This window comes from Echinops telfairi, unplaced genomic scaffold, assembly GCF_000313985.2.
Source record: "Echinops telfairi isolate 266 unplaced genomic scaffold, ASM31398v2 ScPeMD7_6;HRSCAF=24_1, whole genome shotgun sequence".
NCBI lineage: Eukaryota > Metazoa > Chordata > Mammalia > Afrosoricida > Tenrecidae > Echinops > Echinops telfairi.
In genome coordinates, this window is record NW_022103903.1 from 1,219,201 (window position 1) to 1,242,593 (window position 23,393).

A 23,393-nucleotide genomic window follows, 5' to 3' on the forward strand; every position below is an offset into this window, starting at 1 on the left:
GCTGTAGCCTGTATCATGGACTACGCCACCACATTTTAACTCTTCACAATGAGGCCAGCAAACAGAGGAACGGTTCAAATTGTCAAGGATGTCATTTTCCTGGGATCCACAATCATTGCTCATGGAAGCCGCAGTCGAGGAATAAAAGGACATATTGGATTAGGAAAATTTGCTGCATGATACTCTTTAAAGTGTTAAAGGGCAACGACATCACTTTAAAGATTAGGGAATGCCTGACCAGGCCCTTGTATGTTCAAACGTTTCATAAACATTCCATAAATGGACATCGGATAAGGAAGATTTCAGAAAAAACGGACAAATTTGAATCGGGATGTTGGCAAAGAATATTGCGTACCGTCGAGGTTGCCGGGAGAGTAAATAAATGGTCTTGGAAGATATACAGCCAGAACACCCCTTGTGAGTCAGACTGGTGAGACTCTGTCTCAAGTACGTGTTGTGAAGACAAGTCAGTCCACGGAGAAGGACACCACGCGTGTAAAGTAAAGGGACAGTCAAAAAGAGGAAGTCTTTCAGGAAGATGGACTGACAGAGTGGCGGCAACACTTGCTGGAAACATTTCAAAGCTTGTAAGGATGGCCTAAGACTGCATCGTGCTTCCTTTTCTTGTCACTAGAAATTGGAATAGATTCAAGGGCACCGAACAACACCAATAACATCCAATTCATCTCACTTCAATGAAATGTACTAGCACCGTGCTTTGTATATAAAAGTAAGATTCACACCCCCCCACCCCCACCCCCCGCCGTAGCAAACATTTCCACCTGTTGGAGATGAACTCTCACTGCAGATGAAGGCTGATTTCCACGGACTGACTGCCTGGTTGACAACCATGGTTCCTACTGAGAGTGATTCCTGCCAATCCTACACACCTGCGGTCCTCAGGTGAAAAACATAACAATTGTCAGGTCTGTGGCAATGTGTCATTGTAGCACCGGAGAGACAGCAGAAAATCTCGGTGTTTATGTTTACCTACCTACACACTAGAATGGTTCTACCCGTGTGTCAGATTATTTCACTCCCTGGTTCACACCACTGCGGACCCTTCCCATTCCACTCAGAGTAAAATCTCAAGCTCTTGATTGGGCTTCTAAGGCCCAACACAGTCTGTCCTCTCTCTGACCTTTGGACAGGTTGCCTTCTGGACACTTGCCAACCATCCTCTAACGAGGGTCTCATGCTTCATCCTTTCCCTCGGATGCAGGCATAGCTGACTCCTTCATGTTTTTCAGATGCAGTCATTTGTTCAATCGGTGTATGCATGCTGATTAGACTAATCTATGTTTACGTCAACGGGGATTAGGTGCAATCTGGCATGTGCAACCTGAATTTATGTAGGCCGCCATAAGAGTTCAAATGACTTATGGACTGAAACATTACCACATAGCTGACACTCTATAAAAGTTTCCTTAAAATATCATGATTGTTTTTAATAGGTTAAAAACGTACACCCCCCACCCCACCTCCTGCCGACTGCTGTCAGGTGGGCAGGAGAGCACGGCCTGGTTGCATGGCGCGGAGTAGGAATGAAAGGTGTTTCATATTTTGCCAGCTGTAGATTTTTCCATTTTCTCTCTAATACAACATTACACCAATGCGAGTATGATATTCATGCACATTGTCCTTTATTCTTAAAATTATGATAGACTTTTTACAGGTGTTTTCCAAACATGGTCCAAAACTGGCATTAAAACCTGCCTTGCGATTCACTCACACTAGATCCTTATGTAGCGAAGCAGAACTCATAATCCTTAGGTTTATTGGGTACACCGTTATTCCTGGTTTTATATTTTATTACTTGTTCAGAAAAGCTTACAGTATGCTGATCAGTTCTCAGGGTTATGTCACCCAATGAAATTTACTTGCTATCTGACCAAATGTCCATTTACTCAGAAATACAGTAAATGTGAGTGGTCATCTAAACAATATTTTACAACATTGCATTAAATATTAAAATAAATCCTGCAGTTAGCATAAATGGCTATATGAAAATGCAGAGTGGTAAACGATCTTTCCCACATTTCTATCTGCTTCCTGAATCACCTCATAAGAAATAAATCTATTAAAACAACACTCCCTCCAAACATACACCTACACAGAACTACATGTTGGAGAAACGCTGGTACTAGAAAAATACATGTTCTGATTGGATCTTATTTTTGTCAGACACCTGAGACAGCTTTGTGTGTGAATCCCTAAAATTCTCCTCAGATCTCAAGTTCTTCTGTCACCAGGTAAGACCACTGTATTTTTTTACCCTATCACCCTAAATATTTACACTTCTACTTCGATATCATTACTTCACAAACGTCAGTGCAAATTTTCTCAATAAGAGTGATTTTCAAAGTTCTTTATCTAACTATTGTTCACAAGTTAATATTCAAGAATGTAAGCTTAATTTTAAAATACGGACATTTGAATTTTATGGACTTTTGTGTAGTATTGATTTCATTTTGGGTAACACATGCATTCTAAACAATATATACTCTATGCATAGTCTTTAAATAAATGGAATACATTGATTGGAGACCGAAAGACATTATTGGGTTGATTTTCATTTGAATAACTATTAGATCTTTGGTTAATTGGCAAAGTGGTATCTACATGTACAAATGGATGGATTTTATTTAAATAAGTCTATACTTTTGTGGAATCATCAGTCAAGGTATCAGATGATGTATTACATTGAGCAAACATGATATGAAAGCAAATATGTCACTTTGGAGACTGAGGTGCACCTGGCCCAAAGGGAGGGTGTTTTTCGTCACCTCACATGCATATGAATGTGTGACAAGGATAAGGAAGACCGAAGAAAACCTGGTGCACTTGCATACAGTGTTGGCAAATGCTGTTGGAAATGGGAGGGCTGCCAAAGCAAGAAATGAATCTCTTTAGGAAGAAGCAGTCCATCAGAATGGTCCTCAGAAGGCAGATGGCATGACTTTCTGGCACCTACTTACCCTGTTTCCCAGAAAACAAGACAGTGTCTTATATTAACTTTTTTTCCTAAAGTTACGCTAGGTCTTATTTTAAGGGGATATCTTATTTTTCCATGAAGAATATGGTACACATTTATTGTTGAAGATAAAAAAAGGAAATTTATTACCTGTATATGGTACGGTAGTAGTTGTCATCATAAACCAGTATAACCGGAAAAACTGTGAATCCTACAGTATCAAGAATTTCTTGCTACTACCATTATTTCCATGTACAACAATCTGTGGTACATGTACTCACAATCTATGGTACAGTTACTTGCACTTCCTGTCTGCTCCAGCTGCGCTGCGGCCAACAGTGAGCTGTGTGGCGCCCACTGCTATGGTCCAGAATCCAGAGTTATGGTAGCTTCAGGGGGCCTTATTATCAGGGAGGTCTTATGTTCGGGGAGGTCTTATTTTCAGGGGATGCCTTGTATTTCAGTGAGAGGCAAAACTGTAAGTAGTCTTATTTTCGGGGGATGTCTGACTTTCGGGGAAACATGGTAGTACATATTATCAGGAGGGATCAGTCTCTGGAGTAGGCTATCATGCTTGATCAAGTAGAAGGTCAGTGAGGAAGAGGTAGGGCCTCGACAAGATGGATAGACACAGAGCGGTTGACATTGTGGATCAAGCATAGAACCCGTTGTGAGGATGGTGGAGGGCCGTATAGTGTTGCATCTGTTGTGACTAGTGTCCCCGTGAATCTCACCTACCAAACACAACATACTTTTATAAAATTAATTATACTTTCAGTTCTTCATTTTCCTTAAAATTCGTGGCCTTGTTAATCTCGAATGAAATCATTTGAATTTCATTTGCTCTGTATGCCTCTAATACAACCCCTTCTTGTTATGTACGTATATGACGTGCCTGGCATGCGCGAGATTATGTTAGCTGGTGAGAAGATACAACCTCCCTTGCTTGGTTCTGGATGCCATGGGAGAGGTAAGCCCTTGCATGTTTTGTCTATTGTTCCTTTATTTTACCCCTCAACTACACAACTGCCCATTGGGCTGAGGATGCTGGTCCCCCAAATGTGTTTATACTAAAAAAAATGGTAACTTGAAATTGGTTAATATTTTACTTCAGTTAGCCAAGCAGTAATGAATTACTTACTAAGAACCTATATGTGTACTCCTAACTGCCACAAACTTTTTGTCAGTTTATAATTTTATTCATCATTTAAACAATCATGACCAATTTCTATGATGGATTTTAATATGAAGATGCTTCAGTTAACTAAGCTATGAGTGAGAACTGACTCAATGTCAGTAAGTCAAACTTATAAACGGATGAATTGATGTTTGGGCCATGACTTTCGCTCATTGAATAATTCAAAGTATTCTAAGGATAGACATTATCAACATGAATTTGGCTCTGTTTAGTTTTTCATAAAGAAAGTATAACAAGAAGTGAAAATTGAGCACTTTGCTAATTGTCTGCACTGAGTATCTGAGTTTAGAAGATGAAGAATAAGAGGCAAACATTACGTTTGTGACAATTGAGTTAATTATGTTCATAATTTATTTTTTAAAACAAATAGATTCTCGTCAGGACTCTATCTATGATCAGTGCAGGGACAGGCCACAGGACGTATGATGGTTAAAGGAAAACCTGGGATTGATACCAATAGGTCTCCTGCAAGCGAAACCTAGCACTTGGGAGTGATTTTTAACACTTTAAATTAAACTACATAGCGGTAAAAGTAACATGAATATTTGGCCAAGACAACCTTCTAATTTCTTTAGTTTTCCTTGCTACCTAGTTCTGACAGTTACAAGAACCTTCAGTGTTCTCTTTCGAGTAACATTGCAGAGAAGTAACCATGCTTACACATGGAGATTTGATATCTACCTATGTGTGTGTATTTAACCATTAACATATATTGACTATTAACTGATGCGATTTTTCTTTTCAAGAGTGTTTCATAGACTCATGTAACAATGGGTTCGGTGTTTTTAAAATTAACTTTTGCATGTAAATCTAAAAACAAACAAACAAGATAATGTCTTTCTCAACATTTATCACAGTGCTATATGAATATTTGTGAAAATTCAAAAAAAACACAAAACATGGTGAAGTTGAAACAAAACAAAGCAAAAACCCACAAAACCCAAACCCATTGTCATTGAGCTGATGTGAACTCCTATCTACCTTTTAGGATGGGCTAGAACTGCCGCTGGGAGCTTCTGAGGCTGTGAATCTTTCTGGAAGTAGGAAGCCCCTCCATCCAGAGGCTGGTGCTTTCGAACTGCTCCCCTTGTGACTCTCAGCCCAGTGGCTAACAAAGATGCCATCAGAACTCCTTATGATGAAGGTTCGATTTGTTATTTGATTTTTAAATACATATATATTTTTTTCAACCAGAAAAGAAACACTTGCTTATTACATTTAAACTATATCCTCAATTTTATTTTTCCTTTATAAAAGTTGCCAATAGATTTGTATACCTTGAAATCGTGGATGGGACTAGATCTCTATGGGTACTCCTTCCATGCCATCTTTATGCTACATTGTCCCACTGCATGAATGATTCGGGTTATATGTTAGGTTAAAATAACATAGTAGGTTATTTTTCCTAAGTTGCCAATAGATTTGTATACCTTGAAATCGTGGATGGGACTAGATCTCTGTGGGTACTCCTTCCATGCCATCTTTATGCTACATTGTCCCACTGCATGAATGATTCGGGTTATATGTTAGGTTAAAATAACATAGTAGGTTATTTTTCCTAAGTTGCCAATAGATTTGTATACCTTGAAATCGTGGATGGGACTAGATCTCTGTGGGTACTCCTTCCATGCCATCTTTATGCTACATTGTCCCACTGCATGAATGATTCGGGTTCTCTATCAGTAACACCAGGCTTACAGAAAGCAGCTCCCTTGCCCTTGGGTGGTAAATATTACAAGCTAGCACTGAGAAGAGCGCTTTTGAAGGATAGTGAAGTGTAATATTGATAATCACAGCAGATGTGTGCTTTCCTGTTTGTATCCTAAGGAACAACATTTTTTACACTCTTAAGGCAACAATCATCATAATTACCATAAGAGGAGTCACCCGTTGTGAACACGTGAGTCTGGAAACGTTATGAATACTATGGTAAATCTCTTCATTGTGTGTGAGAGAGCGTATATGTGGTTACCTCTCTTGAAGGGACAAAGCAAAGCCCCAGGCATGCTGCGTCGGGTTCTCAATGTGCACAAGGTGAGCATCTGCGCCTTCATGTGTCTGTCTCTGAAACCTCTGCTCTTTGGGATTCCAACATTTTGGAGATTGTTAACCGTTTGCCCAGGTACATTTGTGGTTTTAAGTGAGCAGAGTTTTACTAAAAAGTATGCACTATTTTGTATGGGGGGGAATGGTTTTGATGATTCTTTTCATCATATATTTGTTTTCTTTTCTTTCTTTTTTTTTTTTCTTAAGAAGGGATTTCCTTGAAAGTGAACGAAGACATTTCAGGTGTCCAGGTGAACATGTCCCCTTCTTGACGAGAGCACATGATGGTGCTATTTGATGATCAACGTTAAATGTTCCAGTGTAACGAACTGCCAACACATGCTTAAACGATCACTCAAGTTCCCCCAATCCATTTCTCACTTTTTCAGTCGTACAGAAATCACACCCTTAGCCCACCACCACACCCCCAAGCACCACCACTCTCTCTTGCCTCTGCTTTTCTTTGTTGACAACAATGTCACAAGCCCAGACATTTCAATGCTGAAATCTGGATGCCTTTGATGCATTTTTTAAAATAAGGTTACAAACGAGAGGGCAACCATGACTAAACTACAGGTGAGCCTACTAAGCATTCTCTTATGCTGATTACACAACACCAAACTTTAGTATGAAATTTAATATTAAGCTATGAATGGTCCCCAGTAGTATTAAACTATGAATGAATGGTAAGAACACCTAACAGATTCATAGGGAAAAAATTCGTGGCTGCATTGGCATGGGTTTTGGACAAGCTATAGCAGTGATATTTCCAACAGTGCTTTTCCTTCGGCACAGTGTTCTACTCCATTACACTGTCCAAAACTAACCGACTCTTGCACATAAATATTTTAACACTTCTGAAACCTGGGAGCAATCTCAAATAACAAATAATAGGTAGTTTCTGAGGACTAAGAACACAGTAAAAATTGAACTCGTCTATTTTTAAAACGAACATGTTTTTCAAAGACATTATATGCTGAGGGGTGCTTTTACTAGACCCTCGAGCTCAGTTTTTATGAGTTCAAATCTCTAATTTTAAAATCAAAGCCAATTGGAAAATAGTAGTCAACAGATAAAAGTAAACCATCTCGTCAGATATGTTATGATACATTTGTACGATAAAGGAAATAAAAACCACCCAAAGTTTGTGAGTAGGATTATTTCAATCTTTTTCAAATTTATGACTAAATTTTGTTTGAGCCAAAAAGGCATATCAGAAATCATACGGAAGACTGTTACGCTATAACACTTTAAGATAGTTTTTCTGTGGCAGGAATTGTGACAAATGTCATATTTCAAAAAAAAATGAGATTGCGGGTTCCCATTTTGTTCATGTCCTAAGATTATTTTTCTCATATTATCTCTATGCATGCAATTTCTAGAAGTTTTATCAAAATGGAATCAGAGTTATTTTTGTTGGTTTTTATCATATTGAAATCCTGAACAGTGTTCTAACTTTTTAATATGGAATGGCTTGAAAATGGATTACCTGGGAAATTGCTTTTCTATTCATGTGCGTGACAGCTGAGTTCAGCTGTTTTCTTAAGCATCCATGAACAGCTGAGCACTTTCTCCTGGTCCCCAGCCTTGAGGATAAGGGAACTTGAAGCAACAGAGTTACATCGGAATGTATAGAATCAAGGAATTTACTCTCTCTTCATCTGCTACAGCTTTATGTTATTGACCTCTGTGACACCATTATGGGCAAACTCATCACCTATAACCCGTGTCTTTCCTACATATGTGTGTATCTAGTTACATAATCAAATATGTCATAATTGTGTTTTTGATCCCCAGTACAACATTATACTCAAAATAAGCAAGCTCTGAATTGAAGTATCAGTCCTAAAACCTAACTAACTCTCACATGCTTATCGATCAGCTGGTGTTTATATTTGTCCTTAGACAATTGGCATAACAATTTGGGGGAATTAGAAAAAATATATTTGTGTTCGTTTCCAAAACAGTTCTTGGATTCTTTGGGAGAAGATAAAGTCATTTGCTGCCGGTCATAAAAGACATCATTAAACTTGTTTTTTCTGTACAATATCGTATTGACCTAATAGGAGGAGATGCAGCAAGAGACACCGCCTTTCTTTAAAGCAAAGGGCAGGATTATTGCATCAGTGATTCCATTGCCTATATAGTAAATGTCTACCATGACCAACTAATAAAATCACAGAATAAATTATTAGCACTGGACAACATTAACTAGCTTCAGTCCAAATTTATCATATCTTACCAAGTTGGAGTAGCCAAATAGCTAGGTGTAAAAAAATCATCTCATTCCAATTTTTTTCTTACAATAACCATTTGAAAATCTCTGACCTATCTCACACGAGGAATTACGGGTGTAAACATTATACTCATCATCACCTGGCTTCAAATGGAAACCAGTCAAATTGTTCCACTGATACAGTCTTTATCTCAACTATATACATTAAATGAACTAGTGGAAATGCACAGGTTAATTCTTCAAAATAGACCACGACACACACGATGAAGCACATATCACTCATTGTTTTTCTTCTTAAAAAAGAAATATGATAGGTTTAGTGAAGTTCCCCTATGACATATGATACCCTTTTATAGAGTCTTGGTGTAAAATAGGTTCTTGGGCTTTATAAAGCTTTCTACACTCCTGCGTGAGACCCCTTCCACACTCACTCAAACTGATAGATAACGGGAGGACACGCGGTAAGATCGGATCGGCCATGGAAGAGTCAGTGTCAGGGTATAGCCTCAGCTTCTGTCTCTTTTACCGTCAAGAAGCACCCTACGCTCTGGTAGGGCTGAGAACACTTACATGGCTACTCCTAGGCCAATCCCCAGCCTCTCATGTTTCACAGTTGCCTTTTATACTGTCTGCTTCGGGATCGGTTTTAGTTTCTCTTGGAAATTAATCTTGCTCACAGTGATTTACTGTTTTAGTTCATAAATGAATCTTTTACATTTTTGTATCAACTTCATTACCTGATCAACATTGCAAGGATATTTTTCTCACTGGGGGGAGGGGGAGAGACAGAGAGAGAGAGAGAGAGAGAGAGAGAGAGAGAGAGAGAGAGAGAACATAAATAGTTTAGCTATTTTTGTGACTTTGTGATTGATATTAAGTCTATGCATTGTTTTCATTTGTGGCATATGCTATTTCCCTTCCAGCAGGTGTACTTCTTAAGAAATTTCACAAAAAGCGATTAAGTGGGAAAGAGAAGAGACAAGAATAAAATGGAAACTAGATTTTTTTTCAATGCAAGAAGTATAAAGTCACTTTAAAGGAGTTCTGGCATTTTAAAACTAATACTCTGAAAGGAAAAGGAAAAAAGATCTGTATCATTCTTAAGAAACTGTGGAAATCATTATATTTATTATGAATTTATAATAATGGAACATGAGAATAGAAGTAGCAATGCTAAGTTAATGTCTAAAGCTATTTTTTAATTTATTTCAAATGCTTTTAGGACACCTCTAAAGGAGTCTTCCCTGAATAATTCATTGTTTTTTTTAACTAATTTCCTTTTGCTTGCCATATTATTCTAGAGGTTTTCTGAACCAAAAACTTATATACATACTTTTTTGTTTTCACAATTATCTTTTAAGTTAATTAAGTTTATCAACTCTAAGTACATGCTCTATCTATAATCCAATGCTTTCTTTCAGATTAGGCTGCTTAAAAAAACACATATGTTTAAAAATATTGTGCATTTTGAATATTTTAACTATTTTGGATATTTAAATACAAATAAATAAAATACATAATTCAACATGAAATGAAAACTCTTTGTAATGGGATGCATTTCTTTTTCATTTACTTTTCATATATTTATTCAGTCAATATAAATGTACTAATTTTCCAGTTTCTAAATTGCAGCTTAAGGAAAGAACAAAAGAGACAGAACTCTTGGTGCATTGACTTTATATTCAATTGATAGAGGAATAAAATACACATGCATACATATGATGATATAAAGTCACATACAGTGTGCTCGCTTCGGCAGCACATATACTAAAGTCACATACAGTAAGTGCTAGAAATAAAAATAAATCAGGATGAGAGGCTTGAGACTTGATATGGTGTGCTGTTCCTTTTATTCAGAGGTTTAATGAGGTTTACGTTTTTCAAAAACTATCACATAGTATGTAATTCTGTACATCCTGTGTAGAATTGGTGCTGTACTTTCAGCACCTTCTTTAAACATTCCTTCTTCAAACCTCACTTGTAAAGACTCTGGGAAGCAGAAGAATTTGCATCTGGCCCCTGATCTACTAGTAGTGGTTTGAAACCAACCAGCGACTCCATGGAAGAGAGGCCTGGTAGACTGCTTCCATTAAGACCACAGTCCATAGCTAAGGTGCAACTGTTGGTTTCGCCCCTTCTGGAGCAAAGAAGAGGGAAGAAAACTGAAACTATGTGGAAACAATTAGTCTGGTGGGTTAACAGCCAACAAGAACATCCTCTGTGTGGTAGTTATATAATCGGTTGTCAATGTGAGGATTAAGAGTGTAGGGGTGGAGTCTAGCCTGTCAATCATTGTATAGCCAATGAGGCCTCTGTGTGGGCATGGCCTTCTCCTGAGGAGTCTGGGAACTCCGGTATTTTCCTTCTTGGAGGCGGGAGACACTCTCTGGCTCTCTCAGCTCACTCCCTGAGAGATGCTCTACTAAAAAGACACACAGCACTACGATGATAGACCCTGTGCTCTGGGAACTGGAGGAGCCACATGGAGACCCCTGCCAGTGCTGAGGTGCTTTTACTGCCACTGGATCCATAAGACTTTGCACCCTGTGGTCTTCTTGCATTAGGCCTCATTGCATATGTTTCGTGAGTCTGAAGAGGACTCTAAAGATTGCTATGGGACACATGGGCTAATATTGGACTTATGGACTTGATCTAGACTGGACTGGGATGTTTTCTCAATATTGTAAATATTAAATTGCTCTTGTATATAAAGTGCATTCTTATACACATATCAGTGTCTATGAATTGTTTTCTCTAGTTTACCTGGACCAAGACAAGCTGCTACTGCAGACAGCCTGGCTACATCTGCCACCTACTCTGAAAGGGATCATAATAGAAGATCTTGGAAACAGAGGATTAAAAATATGGGGGAAAATCAAAATCATGTTTTAAAAAATACCAGGCCAGCCTCATTGGTTGACTAGAGATTTTAGAATCATGAAAACTATCACCTTTAGTCACCTTTCAGACCTAGAATAACACTCACCTCCAAGGCTCTGTTTCCAGAAAAACAGTAGCCATGTCTAGGAAGTACCAGAGTGGTTGGCATATGAGGTAGTTAGTTTATTGTGCCAAGTTGGCCGATAAACACATGTGGGGTTAATTGAAGAGCAGAGGGATAAATGGCTCGATGAGCCTCGCCTTTCTAGTTCTCGGGTCTCTTGCTTTGTGATAGTCGGACCAGGGTACAACTGCCTTAGCCAGTTCCCTGCTTCAGCTACCAAGGTTCACTTCCTGCAGAGCAACCCCGAAGAGAAGCCACATGGACCTACTCTGATGCAGTTCTGGGTGCTGCAGCAGCCATGTGGAGACCCCTGCCAGTGCTGAGATGCTTACACATTCACTGACTCACCTTTCCTCCTGCAGTCGGCATCATTGTGTTTATTTTGTGAGAAGGAGGAGGACTTTGTGGATTGGTGTTGGACATATGGATTAATGGGTTAATGTTGCACTTGTGGGCTTGGGCAGCACTGAGTTGGGATGTTTTCTTAATGCGCACTTACCCTTTATATAAAACTCTCTTATACATGAGTTTCTGTGGATTTGTTTCTCTAAAGTACCCAGACTAACACAGCATACTTTAGAGTAATCAACAGGGTAGACTTTAGTCCAGGAAAACGTTCAGAAGGGTTAGAAAAGGCAGATAGAAAACAGCAAATGCAGGGGGTAAGTAGAATAAGTGATGTTGCATTGTGGGAATAGCAAACAATCACATGAAGCAATATGTGCATGGAGTGTTGAATGGAAAACTGATATGCTCTGTAAAACATCAAGTAATTCACACACACACACAGAGGTTACAGCCAAAACCCTATGGAGTAATTGTACTCTGTAGCACTCGTTAATACCGTGACTTGGAATCAACTCACTGGCCATGAGTCGGAGTGTGCATGTATGTTTATGCTTCAATTTTACAGGATCTACTATCAAGACTTTCCCTTCTATCCTCAACATACAGATATTTTCTCTTTTTTTCCATAATAGATATTTTGTTGCACATTTTTTTGGATGCACATTTTTTACATAAATTTTTGTGTCAAACTGTAAGAATATATCCAGTAATTGTATGTCTTTCAAATGATTGATGGCACACTTATTCATACTCTTCTTTTGAAGAGTTTACTTACACAAGTAAATATTTGTTGAGTTTATACAATGTGCCAGGTGTTCTACTAGATGTTAAAAATGATACAGGCAATCACATCCGTGAGGGGTTCACAATTTTCAGAAAAAAATTCACAATTATTCAAATAAAAGTGCAAAGATGTGTAAACAGTAAAGTTAACAGTAAAGTCAATGATAAATTCTAGTTACTGAAAAAAAATATACTCAAAGGATATAGTTAAGGCTACTAAAATATCCCAGAGAACATAAAGGCAGTCCATTCTGAGGTAGAGAAATATCTTTGACATTCTTTGAAGTCTTCTCCTGGTTTCAGAAGTCCATGAATAGAATATGAACAAAAAAAACGATCAAAGATTGATGTTTGCAACAAAGAGTATAAATTTTCACAGACATCCATGTCTACACCAAGAACTGTGGTTTGAAAGAAATGTACATTTCTGCTGTATTGGGCTCACTCTACAAAATATTTTTCAAATATTGCACATGGGAAATTATACCATATTACTCAGCAAGTAATTAATCATAATAAATATTGAGGAATTATGGAATAGACTGGTTAAATATAACCAAAAGTGTAGAAGAAATCTGATGAGTATTTGATTTAGGCAAAAACTGAATTCTTCATGCAAACGTTAGACACCCGGGTTGTACCTGAGAACGGCAACCTTTGTCCACGAACCTTTGCCCAAAAAACAAACAGACCTGTAAAGTGTTCACTAAGAATAATCACGCTGTTGTTTTCTCTGTCAGATATAGATATTAGAGGCATAGCCAAGCCTGATATGAATCATACAGGGAAAAAAGAGAAATCAAGGGAAAAATAAGAAAAAGGGATGGAAGGGCAATACTATGGAGTCCTGAGAAATTCCAGTGGGAGACTCAAAACTCAAACTCACTGCCAGGGAGTCGCTCCAACTACAAGGCCCTACAGACAGAGGAGAACGTTCCCGGTCAGTTTCTTACACTGTAAATCTTTTTTTTTTCCCTTTGTGAAAATTAATTTTATTCTTATTCAGACTATTTTCAAAAAAGCAGCGGTGTTCTGTTTTTCTAAAAATATGCCTTTATAAATTTATATATACTATGCATATTATAAAATCCATACATGTGCATACAGGGTTGAGACATACAAAAGGTACAGCACCATGGCATGTACACATCGATGGCACATTCTCACCACAACCCTGCTGGGTGGTCCAGGGAGGGAGGCGGCCCTGGACGACTTGGACCTCAGCAGACAGAGGCATGGGTTTGGTGGGGGCTTCTGAGCAGGGCGCTGGGGCTGCAGGGATGGGCGGGCCTTCAGTGCCCCAGGCCGATGCAGTGCTCCTGTCCCCCTGGGACCAATGTTGCCCTGTGACTGTAAATCTTTAAGGCACAAAGCTTCATCTTTTTCCCGAGGGGCTGGTGGGTTTGAACGACTGACCTTTTGGTTACCAGGCCAATGCATCATTCACTACACCAAGCTTCTAAGGGGAGTTTGGACAAGTTAAATCTAGAACTCCTTCCATTTACTATTGATCCCCCCAGCAGAGCACTCCACCTCCCTCTCCAGTTAGTAAAAGAGCACCGGAAATGAACCAAAGTCATGAGTCAAACCAGAACCATAGCTTAGCGATGCGTGTCAACGTAACATTGAAGTTTCAGGATGAGGTTTCTCTAAAGTAAATCTACTGGCATGTTGCTTCGGAGTATAGCAACCATATTAAAGGAAGGAAGTATTCCTCCTTACCAGAAAGATTTCAGGGTCGATTTCTATATTGTTCTTTTGAAGAAAGAGGTAGAGACATGGATGCTTTCTAAACTTTGAGGAAAGGAATACATGTACTTCTAAAAAACAGACCTTTTTTTGGGGGGGGGCTGTTTTCTTTCTTTTTTTTTTTTTTAACATTTTATTAGGGGCTCATACAACTGTTATCCCAATCCATACACACATCAATTGTGTAAAGCGCATTTGTACATCGAAAAACAGACCTTTTACATACAAAAGGTCCTTTTATAAATGGCCAATTAGATGGTAAAACAGAGAAGAAAAAGTTGTTGGAAGCGCCCACCTAGCACAGAACCATCCACTCCCCCTTTAATGATCGCAGAAACCAACGTAGACGCAGCTACAAATCATCGTTTGACGGCTACGTTTCTCACAGGCGCAAACACATTTCACAGTAAGTGGTGGGGCTCGCCCACTCCTATAGGATGTGAAGGAAGAAGCCGATGACGCTACAGAAGAATGTGTAGCCCCACTCAACCACTGTTTTTAAAGCACCAACGATGAATTATTCAGATCAGAGTTCCTGTAACACTTGCAGTATCTAATTTTGCATTCTCCTCGCTTTCATAACAAAATGCTTAGAGACTTATTACATAGAGAGTGTTTGAAGAGTTATGACAGGGAAGTCAGTGAGCCTCAGAAGTGTGTTTGCACTGAACGTACAGGACTTGACATTACATTTCATGACTCGGCACTCTCTGCTTACAGTCTGCCCAAGTACTAGGAACGCAAAGAGTTAACTGGCAAACCCATACCGAACTCTTGCACGGAAACCCAGAACAATATTGCAGATGTGTGCAGCCCACGGCAGGCGGAGCCCACTTATCCTTCTTGCATATTTCATGTGCAAAATTGTTTTGAAGTCCCGAAACTCCCTCACGGAAATGCTGGAATCTGCAAAACTAGGCAGACCTGAATGGATCCTTAAATGTCAAGAAGAAAGAAAGAAAGGCACCAGGAGGGACCGCTCTTGGTTACTCACGATTCTTTTCACCTCTCCACCTTGACCCAGCTTTCATTCTGCCCGAGACACCCACAGGAGAAGTCATTTCTGCCAGCGCGAGCAGCAGCACCAGCACCAGCACAGCCATGCCAGGTAAAATCACCTCGATGGAGAGCCACAGACGAACTTGAAGGCTTTTATAGGGAGTAGGAACCTGGAACCAATCCTGTCATTTTATTCAGTAGAAATGCAAAAGAAAACTAAAATAAGATAAAAGCCGGGGTTTCTTTTTCTCCCCAGACATTTTAAAACACAGGTATGTTTTCCACTGGCCCGATGCAGGGGAGGTTTAAAAAAGAATAGCAGAGATGGGAAATCTCCCTGTGTCCACAAGCCTCACATGCCAGCAGAGAGATGACTGGATCCTGTCGCTTCCCTGCTGCCAGTTCCTAACCTGCTTCCACCATCTCTCAGTTCTTCCAAGTGTTTGTCAACATTTTTCAAAACACAGTCACAGGAACAAGTCGAGATTTCAGCATTTCCCCACCTACCCATGTTGTACCACAGATGATAGTACTTGACAAGACCGAATATTTAATTTTGGCACTGCACACACACCTCATGTGAAACAGAGGTGGTTGTTAAGGAAGGGGGGAGTGGGGCGGGACTTGTCGGCAAAGCTCTATCTAACATCTTGGATAAGGGATTAGATGTATAAATATCTGCTGCTAAGGCGTGATAAAAATATCTCTGGGGAAAAATGGGAGTGGTAAACAATCATCTTTCCTACTTAGGCAGTACTGTTGCAATTTTTATATTCCAAGAAAAATGTAGAAAGACAGGCTGCCAAAAATATCGCAAACCCGAGGACAGACAAATGCACTGTCCGTTGCACATGCAGGGATCATCTGTGGAGCATCACAAGCACTCCTATGCTTTATAATTACTTGTCGGTATATTCCATCACTCCTGTTTCCTGAACAAGTATTTTTAACACCTCATGAGCTAAGCAGATATTTTAGCAAATCAAATGTCTCTGTTTCATAAAGAAATCTATCTCCCTTGTGCAAATCCCTACAGTGCCTTGGTGATTTGGAAACCACACTGTACTGATATCAACTCCTTGCCTTCACTTGGGGACCAAGCTTAATTTTTTTACACTCAAGATTCACGTCACCATGAAGAACATTACAGGACCGTGATGCCCATACATTTCTTATTAACAAGCACATAAAGCTATTTTCAGATACTGCTAAACACATTGATAGTCTATAATTTGAACTGGTATATTTAAATAGTACAGTACACACTATTGTCAAACACATATTTCTTAATGAAAAGCCAGATTATGTGCTGTTTACGGTTAGTCCCTGACCTTCAATAGACATCATAATCAGGACTTGCAGTAGCCATTTGAGTAATGAAATGGGTGCAACAAGGCTCGAGTTGAGACAATAAGAAGATTTGGGGAATATAACCAGGTACAATGAATGCTTCTATTCAACTTCACTGTCTGACTTTTGCCCTATGACTTGCAGATTCAAGCTTACAAGTGTTTCAAATTCTAAATAGAAGCTAGACATTCATATGATTACTACAGTGTCCTAATTTTAAGGCAAATAAGATACAACTCTGAATTTCTTAACTAGAAACACGTGGCAAATTTTCATGATCTTTTCATTCCATTTTTTCTATAAACGTTTCGGAAGGCCCTTTGTATAGGCAGACCATTTTGAATCTGGTTTCAACTGAAAGTGTCAGGTTTAATTAATTTAATTAAAGAAGTACGTTTTGAACACGTAAGAGATGCCAGGTAGTTGATTAGTTGCAAATGTCCATAAACGAAATGCCAAGCTAGTGGGAGAGAGATTAGAAGAGTAAGCATTCATGTGCTAGAACAGGCACACTAAGAAACTACATGCAATGCACTGGGGTGTCAAAGAGGAGACATGGTCTGACTGGGTGCTTCAAGAAAGACTTTCATGCTTCCAACCCCCACCCCCTCACTGTCCATTAACATCTGCATGTCAAAAACTTCCAATTCTCCCGAAGAATATGTACTTCTGGAATGTCGACTATTCTCACATGCTCTCTTATGCCTGAGATATCATCTCTCCATCTCAACTTCATATAATTCTACTAAAGCTCAATGACTAAAGTTTAGTTTCTCAGGCTTTTCCCAGGTATAATTACCCATTTTGATTTTTTACTTACTCACCTGGAAGGAGACAACACAGCACATTATTTTAATGTGTTGAAGTGTCTGTGGGAACATGATTTTACCAGGTTTATAGATCAATGTAGGACACCCAGTATTATATTTTACTGGCATGTCCACATTTAACAGAGTCCTGTACTCCGAAAGCAAACAAAAAAATCTCCTCACAGTCGTCGACTCCATTCCGACTCATCGTAGCTCTGCAGGCCAGAGCAGCGCTGCTCGCTAGGGGTTCTCAGACTATCACCCTTTACGGGAGCAGTTGGCTGCAGCTTTCTCACACAGAGTGGTTGGTAGGGTGGAACTGCCACCTTCTGATTAGTGTCTGGATGCTCAACTGGTCACCAGGACTGCTGTCTCTAGACAAAAGGCACCCAACATTTTCTGAACTGACTGTGATTTTCTATGGGATGTGTATTAATTTGATATAAAATGTAAGGTGAAAATCAAACCAAAAAACGCACTGCCGAGTATTGAATTGATTCTGACTCAGTGAAACTAGAGACAGGGTAGAACTGCCCTGTGAGTTTCTAAAACGGTACATTATTGACAGAAGCAGAAAGACTGGTCGGGTGAAATTGGCGACCTTGCTGTTGCCAGTTCAACCCGTACCATCCTGTTCCTGCAAGACTCCTTAAAATAGGATCCTTTAAAACAGCTAGGATAACTTCTTCCACAGAGGCCATCTCTTTACGCTATATGGTGTCACTTATTTCCTTGGTCATTCTTTAACAAGATGCTACAGATAAATAGAATATTCCAGCCACAGGCTCCCCTTTTACCTTAACAGCAACAGAAGCAACTAAACCCACTGCCCTGGAGCCAGTCTTGACTCATCATGCTCTATGGGTTTTCAGAGGCGTGAGAATTTTATAAACCTCCCCCTTTCCCAGTGGAGTTGCTAGTAGGTTTGAACTGCTGAGCTTGCTGCTAGCAGCCTATGGTGTAATCCACTAAGCTACCACAAGTCTTTTTGGTCTTAGTCTAAAAACCAGACACAGTGTCATCGAGTCAATACGGACTCATAGCGACCCTATAGGACAGATAGGACTATCTTTGTGAGCTTCTGATACTGTTACCTGCTTATGAGAATAGAAAGCCCGCTCTTCCTCCTGCTAAGTGGCTGGCTCAAACCTCTGACCTTGTGGATCACAGGCCAACACATAACCACTCTGCCACCAGGCTTCCTGGTTTAGACTTAATAGGAGCATTGAATAAAAGCAGCACATTAGTTTCCAATATCACAAGGAACTAGTGCAAACTCAAAGTTCATCTCCACAGTAACCTTTAAGGCAGTCATGTCATAGATCATCAACAAGGAGCAAGTATTCATACAGGATGCTGTATTTAGAAACACATTCAAAGACCAGATTTAAAAGCTGCAAACTCTACCACAAAGGCACTGAAGTTTATCAGCAGATGGGTTTAGCCTGTTTTAAAATTACAAACTGGTAAAGAAGAAGAAGAAGAGGAAGAAGAAGAAGAAGAAGTTGTTACTTGGCAGCCACATCCTAATCCCCACATGTCCAGAGTAGTTCAACTTAAAACATTAAATAGACAAATGTCTTCTCAGCCTTCCTTCTCCAAGCTCACCTTCCACGTGGCTGTACACCTCTACCCTCCCCTGGGCCCATGGCATGGAGCAATTGCATCCTTCCAAACTGACTATAGCAGCACTATTACATTAGGTCCACTAATCAAAAAGTCTTCTATCAGTTCTTCAGGCAGCAGATGTGTTCTGAGCACCGCAAAGCTTCAGACATAGGCAAGGCCCTGAGGATGTCCACTGAGAGGAAAAAGGCAGCCGATCACGAAATTCACCACCATCAAGTCGATGCCAACTCGTAGCCACCCTCTTGGACAGAGAAGAACTGCCTCTGTGAATTTCCAGGACGATCACCCTTTAAGGAAGCCGAAGGTCCTTCCTTTCTCCATCAGCGTGGCTGGTGGTTTCAAGCTGCTGACTGTGAGGTTAGTAGACCAACTCATAACCACTAGGCCACCTGGATTCCTACCGCATAACAAAGCCTACTGGTAAACATATATATCTACCAATTGCCATCTGCAGCGAAGAGAAGACAATGATTTCAACAATATACTATATAGGGGATATCATTGACAGATTCATTGAAAAATCAATATATAAGCTAGAACAGGATGGATGGAAAAACAAGTACTAGTCAAAAGTAGAAAATGCACAAGAATGAAGAAAATGTTCGAAAACTGATTGTGGTGATAATTGTACAACTCTTCTTGATATATGAATTATATGCTGATAACATTGTTGGGGGGGGGGGAGTAGAAAATACAGAAAAAAATGCAACCAGATAGAAATTTTATGCAACTTCTCATTTACATAAGAGTTAACACATGTTTAGATGCAAGAATAACTGTAGATATAAGTAGGGGCCTATTCAAGTTGGGTCATGGAGGATTAGATATTTTATGTTAAGGATTATTAACTTTAACGTGTTCAGAAGGAACCCATTTTTGTACTAAAAGGTAACAATGAAGAGTGTCAGGATGGAAATGGACAAAAGAGTTAGGAGAACATCACAATATTTAAGGTAGAAATGAGGGTGAAATTAGGGACTCATACAACTCATCACCATCCATACACACATCAATTGTGCAAAGCACATTTGTACTTTCATTGCCCTCATCATTCTCAAAACATTTGCTATCCACTTAAGCCCCTGGCATCAGGTCCTCATTTTTTATCCTCCTTCCCCACTCCCCCCTTCCTCATGAACCCTTGATAATTTATAAATTATTATTTTGTCATATCTTGCCCTGTCCGACGTCTCCCTTCACCCACTTTTCTGTTGTCTGTCCCCCAGGGAGGAGGTCACATGTAGATCCTTGGAATTGGTTCCTCCTTTCCACCCCACCCTCCCTCTACCCTCTCAGTATCACCACTCACACCACTGGTCCTGAAGGGGTTATCCGCCCTGGATTTCCTGTTTCCAGTTCCTATCTGTACCAGTGTACATCCTCTGGTCTAGCCGGACTTGCAAGGTAGAATTCGGATCATGATGGGGTGGCGGGGGGCGGGGGGAGGAAGCAATTAGGAACCAGAGGCTCATCCCCTCCCGAGACCCCTCTGCAAGGGGATCTCCAGTGGCCTACAAATGGGCTTTGGTTCTCCACTCGGCACTTCCCATATCATTCACTATGGTAAGATTTTTTACTCTGATGATGCCTTATACCTGATCCCTTCGACACCTTGTGATCACACAGGCTGGTATGCTTCTTCCATGTGGGCTTTGTTTTTTCTGAGCTAGATGGCTGCTTGTTTACCTTGAAGCCTTTAAGACCCCAGATGCTATATCTAATAAAATGATTTAGAAAAAAGAAAGAAAGAAAATGAAAGGCCAAAGTAAAAAAAAAAATGATGGTGAAATTTTCATATCAGCAGTGATAAATGTAAAAAACAAAAAAAGGATGAATAGATCAGAAACATTCTGGGCAGACTCCACTAGGCTGATTGAAGAATATTACAGAGTAGTTCAGGGTAGAGGGCTGGAGGATATCAGGTAGATTTGCTGGATCAACATTTGTGGGTGGATCTAAGGAAGCAGATTTGGTATCATGCTACTCAAAGATGGACACACTGGGAGTCTTTTGAAGTTAATGATTTGTTTTGTTTTCATCTTTATACAATAACTTTAGAACATTTCACCGTTACCTCACCCAATGAAGAGGGGAATGCTAGACGTTGTCCCAGGAGAAAATAGACACCGATACCCACAAGTCCCTAGTGTTAGTAACCCACTGAACCCATAATGGTCTCGACCGGAAAATGGTTTTGTGCTGGAACTTAATTATCAGCACTGAAAATACTAAAAATATTGTGCTGCTTTCTTATGACATAAGCTCTTATTTAATCCATTCTAAAATTACTATGTTCCTACCTGAACAGGTGCTACAGAATTTATGAGATTTTTCAGTGTTAGGGCAGTAACAGTCAAAGACCTAAATTTATCTCGACAAGAAATTTCAATGGTTTATATACCGAGAAACATCGAATAAACAATGAGGAAAAATGAGAATGCTTTAATTCTATTTTCTGGTTAAATATAAGGAAATTTGAGAAAGTTCAATACACCCTAGGAAAAAACCTTTATAATAGATATCTTTCTATTACATAGATAGTCCAGCATGTCAAATATCTGAGTTTCACTTGTTCTATTGTTCAACACTTTGAGTGGGGCCATTGATTGAGATAAAGTGTAGCCAGGAAAATCCTTTGGTATTGTTTGCAATGATGACTACCACTCTTCCTACCATTCTTCAAATCTATTAGCATGTGGTTTTGGCAATCCTTGGATAAGAGGAAGAGTATATTTTAATAAAAGTTGGATCTGATATTGCCGTATGATTTTTTTTACCAATACTATGCAGCAAATTTAATGTCTATGATTTGTGCTGTTAGACATTACGAGGGCTCATGACATCTGTGCTACTGGAGGCTGAAAGACCATATTAAAAAGAACTAAGACACCACAGCTAATCGGCTCAATCACTTGCCAAATAAATGAGCAAGCACCATGAACTTTCCAATATAACTGACAGCAGCAGAATGTAATATGGAATGGGCCTATTTAGGTGGAATCATACATGCCCATCTCTGTGTGCACTAAAACTCTTTTTGCCTTTAGTTTCCTATTCTATATAATGAAGGAAATGGTACAGTCTGACTTTTAGGTTGGTTGGGAATAAATGCATAACTTCCAATAAATATCTTAGAATAGTACTAGGATAAATCAACCATAACTAAAATGCTAATGAATAATATTATTCTGTTATTAATATTACAACTAGTTATTATTTTTTAAAACTATTTTATTAGAAGCTAATACAGACATTATACTATTCCATAGTTCAATCACATCCAGCAGTATTGTACAATTGTTACCACAATCAGTTTCAAAACATTCTTTCTTCTTGAACTTCTTGATATCAGCTCCCTTCTACCATCTTCCAACCACCTTCACCATACAACTAGTTATTTTAACCATTTATTTTTCACAGAAAAGAAAACGAAACTTGTACAGCTCAATTGTTTTGTCCAAAGTTATATAGCTGTGGAATTAAATTCTAGAAATTTACATATTTGTTTAGGAGACCCAAGTTTTAACTACCACACATTTTGCATACCAGACCAACTTGTACCCAACTCTATCACCGGGGCTCTGTCCTGCTTTATTTAGGAATAGCTATATGTTAGTGATGGAAAACAAAGCGAAATGTTTCAGCAGGCTGGTGAAGCATGGGAAGCACTCGCTTGTTTATGCCAGGATATTGGGAAGACAACTGCTTGGCTAACTAACTGGAAGAGTGCCATCTTTTTGCCCATTACATATAAAGGTGACCCAACAGAATACTCAAAGTATAAACAACATCACTGATATCACATGCAAGTAAAACTGTTCTAAAGATCATCCAGCAGTGGTTGTAGCAGCACTATAATGACAGGGAACTGCCAGAGGTTCAGGCCAGATTCAGAAGAGGATTTGGAATAAATGCTATCATTACAGATGTCAGATGGATCTTGTTTGAATGCAGAAAACACCAGAAAGATGTTTACTTGTGTTTTATTGACTATGCCATGACATTCGACTGCATGGATCCTAACAAACTACTGATAAATTTGAGAAGAATGGGAGTTGCAGAACACTTCATTGTGTTCCCGTGAAACTTGTTCATGGATCAAGAGGCAGTTTTGGGAACCGAACAAGGGGACACTGCACGGTTTAAAATCAGGAAAGGTGTGCGCCTGGGTTGTATCCTCTCCACATACTTATTCAATCTACATGCTGAGAAAATAGTCAGAGACGCTAGATTATGGTATGTGAAGAAGAGTGCAGCATCAGGATCAG

At 39.4% G+C, this 23,393-nt stretch overlaps 1 protein-coding gene across 6 annotated transcripts in view; it reads right to left on the minus strand.

The window, feature by feature from the left end:
- ROBO1 (roundabout guidance receptor 1) overlaps nucleotides 1-23,393 on the minus strand; it is a 1,092,383-nt gene that overhangs the window by 881,442 nt on the left and 187,548 nt on the right. The window contains exon 1 of one of the 6 annotated variants that reach the window (XM_045286237.1): nucleotides 15,333-15,477. The exons of the other annotated variants lie outside the window; for them this stretch is intronic. Coding sequence (XP_045142172.1) covers nucleotides 15,333-15,441 — 109 coding nt within the window. The 5' untranslated portion in view covers nucleotides 15,442-15,477. Of the gene's footprint in view, nucleotides 1-15,332; nucleotides 15,478-23,393 lie in introns of those variants that run through there. 6 annotated transcript variants of the gene reach the window in all.